Source organism: Canis lupus, chromosome 33, assembly GCF_011100685.1.
Source record: "Canis lupus familiaris isolate Mischka breed German Shepherd chromosome 33, alternate assembly UU_Cfam_GSD_1.0, whole genome shotgun sequence".
Classification (NCBI taxonomy): Eukaryota; Metazoa; Chordata; class Mammalia; order Carnivora; family Canidae; genus Canis; species Canis lupus.
This window is the reverse complement of record NC_049254.1, coordinates 28,400,178-28,414,622: the sequence shown is the minus strand read 5'-3', so window position 1 is coordinate 28,414,622 and position 14,445 is coordinate 28,400,178. Positions and strand designations below refer to the sequence as shown.

General features: G+C 50.4%; 1 protein-coding gene across 1 annotated transcript in view; it reads right to left on the bottom strand.

Annotated features, from left to right (window-relative positions):
• The window catches only part of KALRN (kalirin RhoGEF kinase), a 660,995-nt gene that overhangs the window by 33,312 nt on the left and 613,238 nt on the right, over nt 1–14,445 (bottom strand). The window contains 3 exon segments of the mRNA XM_038583060.1: nt 7,779–7,838; nt 9,024–9,147; nt 12,775–13,028. Coding sequence (XP_038438988.1) covers nt 7,779–7,838; nt 9,024–9,147; nt 12,775–13,028 — 438 coding nt within the window.

Genomic DNA, 14,445 nt, shown 5'->3' with positions numbered 1-14,445 from the left:
GGTCCCAAGTCATCTGCTAGGTTTTTTCTCCTACAGCTCTTCTCACACACCTAAACCCCAGCTACCCAGACCATGTATTCTCAAAATATGCCAGGCACTTTCATACCTCGGCCCTTTGCTCAGGCTCTCCCTTCCTACTTTACCCTCCCCAGGACTGTTTACAGGTTAGTAGTCCAGCCAACCCACACGCTTCCATCTTGTGAAGCCAGTAATCATGATCACAGGCTTCCTAGGAGGCAGGCTGTGAATACACAACCTTGGGGAAGTTACTTAACCTCTCTCTTCAGTTTTCTTATCTGTAAAACAGAAATAATGCTAAGAGTACCAGCACCTGGGTGGCTCAGTGGTTGAGCATCTGCCTTTGGCCCAGGGCGTGATCCTGGAGTCCCAGGATCGAGTCCTGCATCGGGGTCCATGCATGGAGCCTGCTTCTCCCTCTGCCTGTGTCTCTGCCTCTCTGTGTCTCTCATTTATTTACACACACACACACACACACACACACACACACATACAAGCAGAGACACAGGCAGAGGGAGGAGCTGGACGTGGGACTCAATCCCGGGTCTCCAGGATTACACCCTGGGCCGAAGGCGGCGCTGAACCACTGTGCCACCTGGGCTTCCCGTAAATAAATAAAATCTTTAAAAGAAATGATAAGGGTACCTACGTATTGACAGTTGGGAGGAAAGGGCTCAGCAGAGCCAGGTACGTAGGAAGACTGATAAGTAGTAGCTGCTATTATTATTAGCCCGGTGCCCAAGTGGGTGTGTAAACATCTACTGAATGAATAAATTCATGGCCCCGTGCCTTTTAATAGAGCACATTGTAAAGTTTGCTGTGTAATATGAACATTTAATCAAACCTGCCTCTGTCTACGTGGCTGATGCTTCTTAAGCATGGGACCTGACCTGACCTTATGTGAGTTGTCAGCTCTCCGTCGTACTCGCTGCAATGCTTTGTTAACTTTTGATAAATTGAATTGACTAGGATATCATGTTGAGTGAGCCTGTAGGCGAACCCTGATAGCCCAGGGCTGGGGAGGGAGGGGGAGGCCTTTTCTTCTCTAATAGCTGGCTTGTACAGCAACTTCTCCCGGGGCAATGGCACCTCCTAATCTCATTAATGTACAACATATATGAGACGGGTGAGGCCTCCAGACTAAGGTGAGAGAGCCACGGGACACACATGACCGGGAGCATGGGGGTGCTGAGTGACTGCACTGGCCTGAGAAACCGATTCAGACATTTCCAACCCGTGTGATCGGATCTCTTTTCTTGGCATCTGCGGCTGGACTCCTGAGTCACCGGAGAGGGGTGTGGGTGAGGCCAAGTCATCACCCCCACTGTCAAGGGATTTAGAAAGTTGTAGAGGAGGAAATTCTCCTCCAACAAGCAGATGTGCAGCAAGGGAGGGCCTGACCTTCTTCTTCTTCTTCTTCTTTTTTTTTTTTTAAGATTTTATTTATTTATTCATGACACACACACACAGAGAGGCAGAGACACAGGCCGAGGGAGAAGCAGGCTCATGACCTGAGCCAAAGATAGACGCACAACCACTGAGCCACCCCGGTGCCCTGGGCCTGAACTTTCTTAAGAAATTACCTGAGCCTCAGTGAGCAGACCTCCTCCACATTACGTGCCAAGTTTGGCCTCTCCATGCACCACAATCAAGACCTGCTCTCTCTCGTTCTCTCTTGCTCTAAAATTGTTTCAACACCCAAGGTGGGGCTTGAACTCATGACCCTGAGATCAGGAGTTGCATGCTCTACTGACTGAGCCAGCCAGGCACCCTAGACCTGCTCCTTCTGTTGGTTGTGTGACCATGACCTCTCTGACACTGTTCACTCTCAGAGGGTAAGAAAATCCCATCTTCACAGGGTGGTTGGAAGGAACAGAAGAGATAACAGATGTGAATATGCAGTGGAAGATTTTCTTGTAATTCTCCCAGGAATGAGAAATGCCAGCTCTGGCAAGCTAAGTGCCCTCCCCTTAGTGGCAGAGTAGAAATCAATCTGCGTGTCAGGTCCGAACAAAGCCGGGCAACAAGAGTGAGTCTCCAGGCCAAACCCATCAGATATATTACAAAGAAAATATTTTGTAAAAATAAAAAGAGAGGAATGCGATGCTTCACTTTCTTTGCTCTAAAGAGTTCTTTTCATACGAAATTTCTTTTTATATAATACATTAACAGGCATCAGTGGAAACACACTGGTGATGCCAGGAGGTCAGTCACCTGACTAGGGGTGTAAAAGTTTCCTTCAATCTGTCTGGCCAGGTTATTTTGAAGCTCTGAATCTGGGACAGGGAGCCAAAGCAGCGAGGTGGGAGCAGCAGGCTGGCTCTTTTAAGATGCACAAGCTGGGCCTGGGGAACTGCGGGTATGGGGAGGGAAAGAAGGGTCAGCTCTGGCCACTCAAACCCTTCTAGGGCTGGGGGTGGACATTCCAGCCCGATCTCAGGAGGATGTGCACCCAGGCCATTCCTGGTGCTACTTCAAAGCACATTTCAGGGTCAAGGCAGAGAATCTCCGACTTCTTCTGTTGGAAGGTCTCCGTGTTTTCAGTTAGAAGTTCAGGAGAGCAAAGGGTCTCAGGGTCCACTTGATATCACACCTTGGATCTGTGTGGTGCTCCAAGGATGCCACAGCGCATACACAAACACCTGTGGCCTTGAGCTGTGTGACCTCTCAGGCGACCTGAGGCTCAGCAAGCCTAAGTGGCCCGAGGCTTCACAGCCCACGGTGCCCGGACTGCAAGTCGGGTTTTCCGACTCCTGTTCCGCTGTTCTTCCCATCTGGTGTTTGACTTTGTGTGATTTTCGAAAAAAAGTAATCTTTCGAAAAAAAGTAATCTAAAAGTAATCTCTGCACCCAATATGGGGTTTGAACTCACGACCCCAACACCAAGAGTCGGATGCTCTACCTGCGGAGTCAGCCAGGTGCCCTGTCTTTGCGTAGTTTTTGTTTAAGTCATGCTTTAGCCCTGGAAAGCTGAGAAATGATATTCCTCTTTGTTGAGCTGGAGAGTCGAGCAACAAATCCGCACAGAAAACTGGCCCTGGAAGGCAGGTCTTCTCATCTGCCAGGATCTGTGTTTTAGATTAAAAACCACCTGGAGGTGGGGGGATTCCGAGAGGGGAGCAGGGCGGCGGAGGTGGGGGGAACACGGCCAGGGAAAGCCGGCATCCGCCTTCAGGGCACCTTCTCGCTTTCAAACTGAAAGGTACAGCTTCTCTGCCTCAGTTTCCTCTTCTAAAAGTCTCTGAAGGGGCTGGGGGTGGGGGACGGAGAGGAATGGGGAGTTGTTGTTCAGTGGGTACAGTTTCAACTTGAGACGAAGAGAAGTTCCAGAAATGAAGAGTGGGGACGGCTGCACAACGCCGTGAAGGTATTTGATGCCACTTAAAAGTGGTCGCGACGGTAAATTTTATGTTGTGTGTTGTTGTACCACAGTAAAAAGTAAATGGAGGGGATGGGGTTAGCGGAAGGCTTCTACATGTCCGTCGACTCGGGACTCTGGGGTTCCTACCCTCACTGGAGATTTCCTTCCAAAGCAGCGTTGCCTTCCCAAGTGCTTTCTCCCCTCACCTCTCAGAACTCTCCCCCGCAGGACCCCAACCCTGTTCTTACACAGAAAGGGACCCCTGGGCTGACCGTCCTGCCGCGGGCGTAATGACCGAGGCGGATGTCTGCATTTAGTCTGCGTCGCCGATGAGGCTGGCTCCTTGTTGGACGGCTGGGGCAGAGATGGAGCTTTTTGGAATCGTGACAATCAAAGTAATTTGATGGATTGATGTCCTCTGCTAAAAGTGGCATTGGGCCTTCGCTTTAAAATTCAGATGCGCTTATTTAATTGGGCTTGACATAGAGCTGGACTGAGCCACCCCACCCCGCTGACGAAGGCCTAAGTCTGGGAGGCCGGTTGAGGCCTGACGGAGGCAAGTGGGGCTGGGGGGCAGGCGCGCGATCCCGAGTCCCCGAGTCGCAGCACGGTCCTCGGACAACTTGCCGAGATGGCTTGGGTGTGGGAACCTGCCCAGCTGGGTCCTTGCGAGAAATCCGGGACGGCCCAGGGAGGCTCTGGCCCTCTCAGCGGTGGGCGCCGGCTCAGAGGGGGAATGCAGGGTCTGACCCCGCGAGCCCGTGTCCAGCCTGTGAGCGCAGACGCTGGGCAGGGCCGGGCCGGCGCCGGCAGGTGGGCGGTGATGCCCAGCAGTGATGCTGGGCTCAGCATCACACCTGTCGCCCTCACCAGGAGCCGGCAGTCAGCCGTCTACGCCGTGCTGGGAAGAAATGAACGCATGGTAACGTGCTCCCCAACAGCCGAGCATTGGATCTGCAGCCCGACTGGACTCTTCTTCCACTTGGAGGTATTTGTCTCGTGTCTAACATCCTCTTTTCCACCAGCTCGCAACGTGTCATCAGCACAAGACAAAGTAAGGGGAGCTCTGGACGGACCCCTGCCGCGTCTGGAACAGTTCCCTCCGTGTCCCGGATCCGCAGCAGCGAGGGGGACTGGGAGCCAACCTCGGGCCCGTGGGCTGGGCCGAGTGGGGGCTGCGCCCGACTCTCCACGAGCGTCTCCCCACGGGGAGGCCCTACGTCAGAGCACAGCCGCCTCCTCCTGCGGAGCTGCGTGTTCCTGGAGAGCCTTGGAGGTCAGATCCCCGGGGCTCAAGGGGCTCCGCTGCCTCTTCATTAGCTTTCGGGGCGGTGTGCGTCGGCCTCCGTGACCTGGACGGTGGGGCCCAGGCCAGCCCTGAGGGTGACCAGCAGCCGCCGTCAGCACAGACCCAAGGAGACGGCTCCTGAGGGCCCCTCCAAACCACCGAGCGAGAAGAAGGAAGGGGAGTAGCGAGCGTGTAGGGACCCGCGTGTGGGAGCAGGAGCGCGGGCAGCCCACGGGCCCGGCCAAGGTGACGCGTCCAGGCCCAGCGCGGGCCACGGGCCGCCGGCAGCCACGCGATGCACATCCCGGGCTCAGGCTGGGAAGGGCGAGCGAGCTGGGGGCCAGGCGACCCCCGGACCGTCACCCAGAAGCCAGAGGCCCTGGGGGCCGCCTGACCCCTAAGCTGGGTCTGCTCTGCCATCCACGTCGAGGTGAAGTTCCAGTGGCCTATCCCGTGGGAAAATTGTCGCCTCGTGTTGAACACGTTGCCTTTCTAGGTCTAGTTTGTTAACCCGTGTCTGCAAACTCTGGGGGGGGGGCGGTGCCAGGACGCCCGCTACCCCCCGCAGGGCCCTGGGCTAACCACAGCGCTCCGCTGCTTTCTCACCCAGGCCCCCCGAACAGGCTGGTTAGCTCAGCGTCTGCCGCCAGGATTGTATTTGAAAACTTGGGGATCCCTGGGGGGCTCAGTGGTTTGGCGCCTGCCTTCGGCCCAGGGCGTGATCCTGGAGACCCGGGATCAAGTCCCGCATCGGGCTCCCTGCATGGAGCCTGCTTCTCCCTCTGCCTGTGTCTCTGCCTCTCTCTCTCTCAATCTCATGAATAAATAAATAAAAATCTTAAAAAAAAAAAAAGGAAAGAAAACTGCAGACACGCATCAACACAATTCATGGCTTGCCTCCATTCAGCATGAACATCTAATGCCTTTGCTTACGCATCCCAAAGCACCCCCCTGGGACCCATCTCACCTAGGAACCTTAGAAATGTGTTCAATTCACAAAGCAGGGCTAACGTGTGTGTGTGTGTGTGTGTGTGTGTGTGTGTGTGTGTGTGTGTGTGTGAATGTGCTTTTGCTTATCTAACCATAGATAGAATGGAGCATCTGATGACATCACTTAACTCTCTCCGTTTGCATTGTGAGCCTGGCCCCAAATGGCCCTGTGCCCACTTCCTGCATTAAAGAGCAGGGTGGTGGGGCCCCTGGGTGGCTCAGTGCTTGAGCACCTGCCTTCAGCTCAGGGCTGATCCTGAGGTCCCCGGATTGAGTCCCGCATCGAGTTCCCCACAGGGAGCCTGCTCCTCCCTCTGCCTGTGTCTCTGCCTCTTTCTGTGTATCTCTCAAGAATAAATGAATAAAATCTTTAAAAAGAAAAAAAAGAAAAAAAGAAGAGCAGGTTGGGAAAGCTGCTTTTCTCTCCCCATTCCACCTAAGCTGAGAAAGGTCCCAAGTTGCCTTCTAGATCACAAATACACAGCTTTTCTCCTCCCTCTGCCTGAATTTCCTCTACTTGAGGAGGACATCAGTGATACAGCCCAGCGAAACTTAGACCCGCAGATATAGATGTGACGAAGGGTCTACAAGCGGATACGTGTGGGCTCCATGGGAGCTGGTGCCTATCCTATGAAACACAAAGAAAGCAGAGGCACCAGTTTCCCCCTGGCTTCCTCATTCTCCAGGATACATTTAGACCACGAACGCCATACCCACTTCCTCCCACAGTGGAGCCCTGCATTGACCCACACCTGCTGGATTTAGCTCTGTGGCAATACCCACACCCACAAGCAACCATTGCATCCTGGCAGGACTCCTACTTTCAACCACTTGTCTCTGGCCTGATTCAACACAACCGGCATCTTCCACAGCTGACTTACTCCTTCTTGGGCAGAGTGGTCTTTCTTGGGTTTTGTGGTGGTGGTTGCCCTAATATGGTGGTGGATTTCTTTGGGATGAGGTCAAATTAGAATAAGAATAATAAAAGTCCATCTGGTTAAGTGAAAAGCTTAGGTCTATAAAAAGGAAAGGGTTTTTGAAAATACTCTTTATTTTGTGCTTAGAGGAAATCTCTAAACTTTTTTCCTTTTATTGGTGATGGGAACACAGATTTGGAGGAAAACATTTCCATCTACTCTGAAAAACAAGATGGCAGGGAAAGCCAGGTCCAGGTTTGCTCTAATTGTCTAGGGTTTGTAAATTTATGAGGGTTGTCACTCAGTGGCAAGCCATGCAGAGTCCTACTTTTCTAACCCAAGAGAGTTTCTAGCCAAGAAGGGGAGGGAAGTTGGCTCAATGTTCCTGATGGAAGTGTTGGTTCTACTCCCATACCCCTCGCACCCGATAGTGTCAGAAAGGTTCCCGACAACATTTTAGTCTCCCCATCTCTAGAGAGACCGCTGCTAATGCTACAGAAGGGAGCCCATTCCCAGGGCTGCTTTTAGTTTCTGGTGGGACAGCCACCACCCAGGAGCCCGGGGGCCGGGCAGAGGTGGGTCCTGCAGTGGCTACAACCACTCGTTGGCTCTCAGCCAGCCCTACACAGTAATAGGGATCAGGTCATTCACCAGGCCACACCTAGGCCACGCTTTTGCTGGAGCCTCAAGGGAGCAATACGTCCTAGCAGAAGAACCAGATGGAGAGGATAAAGGGGAAAGAGAAAGAGGGAAGAGGGAGGAAGGGGAGAAACAAAAGAGGGAGAAACTCAAACTAAAAGGGTTCTTTCAGCTGGGAATCGGCCACTCTTCTTAACGCCATTTTCCATGGGGGAAAAAAAAAAGTGCTCTACGTGTCCAATAATGAAGTTGGATATTTTCTATACAGAGCCATACCCACCAAGAAGGAAATATTAAGCAAGCATTCAAGAGAACCAGATGTTTTAGGTTTTTTTTTTTTTGTTTTTTTGTTTTTGTTTTTGTTTTTAGAAAATATCTAGGTCAGGTCTTCTATAAAAATTGAGCTGAATGAATGTCCTTTTTAAGTTGGGACGGGGACACCCAGAGGTGCCCTCGTGTCACCATTTATCCTTGACTGACTGGTCACTTCGGCAAGGTCACCGGTACAGAACACATTGATAAAGACAATCATTATAGCAAATAGGACAACAATAGCTGGTTCTACCTCCATGCTAGTATTAGGGTCAAGATCATCACACTCTGACTCCTCGGAACTGTTCGTCTCCTTGGAGGGCAGCATGAGGAAGGGGAAGAAAGAGAACACAGTTAGAACATAGGCAGCTCTTGCTGGAGAGTGAGGAGAACGTCAGAAAGGCACGAGCAATGGGAAATCGGGCAGAGAAAAACACCAGGTGCTTCTAGGGTGGGGGTGCTGATCACCCGGCGGGGGGGGGGGGGGGGAAGCATGCTCTTTCGGGGCGGGGGGTGGGGTGGGTAGGGAGGGAAGGAGGCTGGAATCGTGTGCCGCCCCGCATCTCGTGGGAAACCGCAGTGGAAGGGGCAACCACAGGAAACAGAAGTGCTGTAGAATTTAAACTCTTGTCTTCTGTGAGGCTGGGCTTCCCCGAGGAGAGTGAAGGAGGGGATACAATTTCTTTTCCCCAAGAAGGACGGTAGCATGGGTTTTGGTTGTCCTTATTTCGCTCAGGAAGGGGAAAAAGTGCCGCGTGGGTCATCACCCAGCATAGTGATGTTCAGCATCAGCAGTCTAATTCCCACTGTCCAGAGTCAGGTCTTTTCCGAGGGCCCAATGCAAAGAAAACGGATCACATTGTTTCAGGATGGCGGGGGCGGGGGGGTGGGTGGGCAAGGGGCTGCCGAAGCTTAGCATCAGTGGGTTCATGGTAAGGGGGGGGGATTGTTACAAAACCAGTAACTTGGGCTTTGCCACCGTGCCTCCCCTTCCCTGCCCACGTGGGAGCCTGAAAATGATGTCGTCTGAATTCTGGGGAAAAGAAATGAAACTCCACCAAGGCCATAGTGGCCCTGAGATTCCAAACCTCAGACTTCACGGGGTTGGAGGTTTGGCAAGCACCCCTCATCTCCTTACCCCGCGTGTGTTTTCAAACCTAGGATACTGAACGGGCAGCTTTGAGAGCTTCGGTATGAACCAAACATCTTGCATTTTTATAAGAATAACGCTGCAGATAATTTCGTTATAAGGCATGTGCACAGTATCAGGAGAAAGGTATAAAGGAAAAAAAAAAAGATACTTACTTATTTGAATCGAAGTTGCCGGGAGAAATAAAAAATAAAAAATAAATTGATCTTGCATGCAAAATCCTGCTAAACTACTTCCCCTCTGGTCCCCACACTGGGAAAAAAAAAAAATCCCCATCCACCCAAATTGAGATGCTGCAGGGTGGGAGTAGATGAGAGGTGGGACACAGCTCTGGAAGACCTTACTCACTTTAACAGAGACTTTGTTGCCCAGAATATCCTTGGGTTTACGAGCCCCTGTGGCTTCATTTTTACCCGTGTTCTCCACTTCTGCCCGCTTTCTCATTCGTAGAGTATGCCATGAACATGACTTCCTGTTGTACCAAAAAATGCACCAGTCAAAATGGCAGGTCAGGGCAGAGTGAGGCGGTGGGTGGGCTTGCCACCCTTGGGTGAGTCAGTAGGTGAGATGCTCCAGTCAAGCCCCAGCTTCAGAGGCCCCGAACCTGCACGCCAGCTCCTGTGGTGGCTGGTAGCTGATCCTGCCTCCAGGAGGGAGAGTGAGGATGGGCTCTGGCCCCTCCTGAGAGACGTGCAAGGTTGGCTGCAGCACTTGAGGAAAATACGAGGACTGGGTGATTAAACTCTACCAAGGAAGTCTTTGTATCCTGCTGATGAAGCCTCAGAGGACTGAGGAATTCCCTTCCTGAGCAGTATACTGGATGGTGGAAGAATGAGGTGGGGCTGGGGAGGGGGGTTAAACAGAAAAGAGAAGTGTATTTTATGGTGCAGAAACTACTGGTACATTCCCAGGACCACATATAAAGACCAAAAGGATGATTTTGAGGTTCGCATCTCATTATTTGCATCTGGGCTGTGGCTACTCCCAAACACTGTACTACGGGTAGGATTCTCTTCTAGGGCATTTGATTTAATACACAGTTGAGCACCACTCATTTATCTGGTTATTTTAGGATAAAGGGTTTCTTGGTTTATGTCCTCCACATCACTCAGTGTTTGTGAGAAAAGAGCTCTGTTGAGCGTTAAGAGGTCCTAGAGATTTCCTGGTGGGAGAAGACCCATTACGTGCTCCCAGGGTGGTGGGAACAGCAATCCCCTCTCACTCTACTACCCCAGCTTCCTCCTTCCTACAAAGGGGTTGGAGGCTCCTTCACGGACGTGTAAAGAGAAGCTCGGAGCTGAGCTCCTGAGTTCCACGTATGTCCAGGGCTCAAAAACAAAAATGCCAAAAGCCAAGTCACAAATAGCATTGATGACCCTGAGCAGGTGTCATCGGTTTCAGGTGTGGTCACAGAATTTGGATGAAGTTCTATCATTGTCTGGAATAAGTGAGGTTGGCCTCCCTTCAGGGTCTCCTTGTCAAACTTAGGGCTTTGCAGACAGAGCTTGATGAAAAGAGCCTTCGTTAAGGGAAAGAGGAGAGAGAGAGGGAGGGAGAGAGAGAGGGAAGGAGGGAGGCAGAGAGAGAAAGGGGCACAAGGTTTAGGAGGAAGGAGAATGTTCTATTATGTCAGGACTTTTAGGATGTCCTGAAGGTGTTTCCAAAGTATTTATCACTAACACACATGTTCAGTGCTCACCCTTCCGAATAGGAAAGAGCAGTTATAGTCACATTCTCAAATTTTGGGGGGATGTGGGCTCCATCGGAAAACAAGAGTCTCTCGGCCAGACCGTCCCTTGTGCCTCCTGAACAGGCAGGCTCCCTAGCATACAGCAACTCACGTCGGTTGTTGTACCTCAGCAAGAACCAGTCATGGAGACTAACCCTAGACAGTATCATTGTTAACTTCAGATATTCATTCAGCTCATAACTTTAACCCCCAAATCCACTACCCTGACTCAGTCTGAGAACACCTTTGAGTCAGGGAGGTCCATGCCGCATGTCCTAGGGTGGACAGCCCAGTGGGCGTGGGCGTGAGTGTGGGGCATGTTCCTATGTTTATTACAACCCTCTGGGTCATTCCATATGGTTGGTGAGAAGCTAGAAATGTTACAAATAATGTTCAGAAGGAAGACTCAGAGTAGTATCAGTGGCAGGACAGGCTCAATTTCATATTCTTCTTCCCAGAAGAAGTCGTCATCATGGTTTGGGGAGCTTCCATCACTTGGCCACGGGAACTGACGTGGAAACAGGGTTTCAGTAACATTTATGCTGGAGACATCACACCCAACTCTGACTCCTGTGCTCAGAGTAGGCCCTGGGGGCGTGTCCTTCACTGATAAATAGCGACAACCACTTCAAGTCTGTGGCTCTGCTCCCCCCCTGCCCCCCCCCGCCCTTCCCCCCCAACCCTTGTGCAAGAGGGGCTGACAAGGGACCAGAATGACCCATTTGTACTTGGATCTGGTCTCTTTCACCCAGCCTGATGTCCCTTCTCCCTTCCCTCCCGTGGAAGGTATAAAAAAGTGATCAAAAGACGCCAACGTGAGGAGGAAGTGCTGAGTGGCTGGATAATTAGATCAAGAATCATGACAAGTTAGCTCTGTAAGGCGACTGATTACTAAGGACTTCAATGCTTTGAGGGACCTTATTTCTGAGGCTTCTTAAAAGGTACCAAAAGCAAATGTCTTTAGAATAAAATGAATTGGGTCTACTATGCCTTGGAAGCCATGACTGCCTTCCAGCTGGGCCTATGGTTACCTAGCAAGGCCAGGGGCAGCTCGGTAGCCTCTGTGCCCTGAGCTCGAGAAAGGGCCAAGGAAGTACTGCTCTGCTGGTATCCCCATCAGCCGTCTTGTGGGGGGTTCCCTCTACCTCTGCCGTGGAGGGCCACATGGCATGGAAACCCCGGGGGTGTAGGGGCAGGCCAAACACTGCCCTGTACCCCAGTCATTCCTTTACATCAGCACCTCAAGGGCACCCAGCTGGACAGCATTCAATCTGTATGATTCCACACCTTAGGGGTTAGAGACAGAGAATATGGGCTGCTGAAGGGAAGGCTAGTATTGGAGCTTTAGCGACAAAAGTGCTTTTTGGGGAGGAAAAAACTGCCAATGCATTCAACCGATTCCTAAAATACAGAAAAGGGGCGGGGGGGGGGGGGAAGAAGAAGAATTGTTTGCACATTTAAAACTCCCAGAGTAGTGAAATAGGGGAAAAAGGGTCAACTAGTCTTTAGCCTCATTAAAACATGCTCATGGTGAAAATTTATTTTACATATTTAAAATAGTACATTTAAAATTATTAGTTACATTACAGGTACAATGATGAACATTGTGACTCTCCATTTATATTGCACAACCTGACTTCATCCATATGGGGTTCTTTAAATAGTGCAAAATACTTTATACAGGAATGTGTTCGGAAGGGTCTTCGCAACCAAAATAAGGAAAAGAAATATTTTACAAATTACCATGAACATATATATTAAAGTGACAGGGGAGGGGAGAAATTAAAAAAAAAAAAGTTACAATCTGTACAGAGGAATTGCCACAGACAACCAAAAAGTTCCCTCTCTCCTGGGAGAAGCAGCAGGCCTCCGACCTGTACAGGTCTGGCGTTTGTGCTAAGGTCATTTTTTGGCGTCAATCAAAAAAAAATAATATATATATTTATGTATCAGTAACTTAATACAATATAAATAAAGTCCAGTCCAGTGAATCCTGTGGTAGGTCAAATGGAGCAACAGAAGGCATGCCTTTTGTCATCTAGGGTTTCAGTAGGGTTCTTTTCTTAATGGGAGAGGGGAGGAAAAAAATGAACAGAAAATTATAAATGAAAAGGGGAAAAAAAACAAACAAAAAAAACCAAACCCACAGCCACTACTGTCAACAGCATCAAAAGAGCCCGGAACAATCCAGCCTGGATGCCCCATGCTGCGTGTGGTTCCAGCACTCAAACATTGGTTCCGGTGGTACTGTCGAGAAAAAGCAGCAGGAATTCCCTAGCGTGTGTTTGCATTTTTTTTGTGTTCTTTGTTTGGTTTTGATTTTTTTTAATCCACACACTCCTCTCCCGGGGAAGCCAACGAGGCACTTACTTGATGCTTCCGTCACTATTTTCTGCTGCCGCCGTGGCTTTGGTGAGGGGCGCCAGGACGCTGCCCGGGACCCAGCCCTCGGCCGCGGGGGAACGGTCGCTGGCAGGCTGGTACACCAGGCACATGTTCTGCTGGTTGACGGCGAGGACCTGGACCACCTCACCTTGGCTCACACAGATTTCGTTCTCCTTCAGTGCATAGTAATCTTTGATCACGGCCATGGATGAGGTCCCGTTGCAGCCTCCCAGGTCGCCCTGCTAGGACACAAGGGCGAGAGGGGCACGGACAACAAGAAGGCTGGTTCGCACGGCTGGCTCCACAGCCCTGCGGGGTTAGAGGCCAAACCGCCCATTGGCAGGGTGAATACCAGGCAGAAGATTATCCTGAGCCATAAAGTTGTATCTAGAGATAAGCTTCGAAATTCTATTTTTTACAACAAGGTTGCATATGGTAGACAAGTAGGTATAAACCCTTTCCTCTGGAAGCCTCCGGAGCCTGCAACCTTCCCACCAGCATCCTCTAATGTGAGCAAGAGTGTGGCAGAGGCACAGGGGTACAGAGCACCTGGGCAGAGGGATGTTGGGGCAAAGGTCAGGCCCGGAGCACAGAGAGACCCTTTGAAACATTTTTTTCTTCCTTTCAAAAAAGCATCGGTCTTCTGTTACATTCTGATCTTCTTTGAGCTGGGAGTAACAATGAGATGTTTGCCCCGTTCAATGGCAAGACCATGACCTACCCTGACCCAACTCCAGTGGGAACAAAACTCCTCTGGTCTTGCCCGTATTCATTAATACAAGAGGGCCTGCCTCTGTGGCCTTTTCACAGGACTACCGCAGGAAAGCTGCTTGCACACCTGTACCTCCCCGCCAGGGAGGCCTGGCTACCTCCCAGAGTGTGATCAGAGCCAGGAAATCTTCCGTAAGTTTGACAAAAGGCCAATATGACTTCAACGAATTCACGAGGGGTTTTTATCATAGAAAATCATTTCCAGGTAATGTGATGAAATAGGTCAAGGACAGTTATTCTAATACAGAATTGACCTCAGACAATAGCGGATTAAAAAAAAAAAACTTAGTTCATTTATTAATAGTGAATGTTAAAAATCAAGATCATCTAATCATTTGGATAAAACAAATAAAATTGTAAGATCAGAACACGTGAACAAAAAAGTGTAGACACTATTCACAGATCCATTAAGTTCTAGAGGCAACCGGGGCCTCATGAGATTAAAGAGGTTGCTAAGGTCCTGGAACAAGTGAGTTGCAGAATTTGGAATGGGAACCAGATTGCCTGGATTCCTAATCTAGCACTTTTCCCACTTATTCTTCTCACACCTGCCACTCTGTAGGGTCAAAACGGCTGTGTAGACTGGGTCTACAGTTAATTCTATGCTGCTCTCATGGTGATGTTTGAATCGTGGGTTACCTGTGATAAACGTCTAATCCAAGGCTGCTTTCCCATTCACCCACAGAGGCGCAGTTTCCCCTCGCTGCATCAGCCAGTAGACGGTGAAGGACTGTGCCGCAGCTCACCATGAGAAAGGGCCATCTCTTTAAGATGTCAGACACTAGAGTTGTGACTTAGGTGACCCAAACCACAGCTACTCTGCTTGGCGTAAGTCATAACTGCTCCTACGATATTACCTTATATCTGCAGGGTTTTCTGCAGACA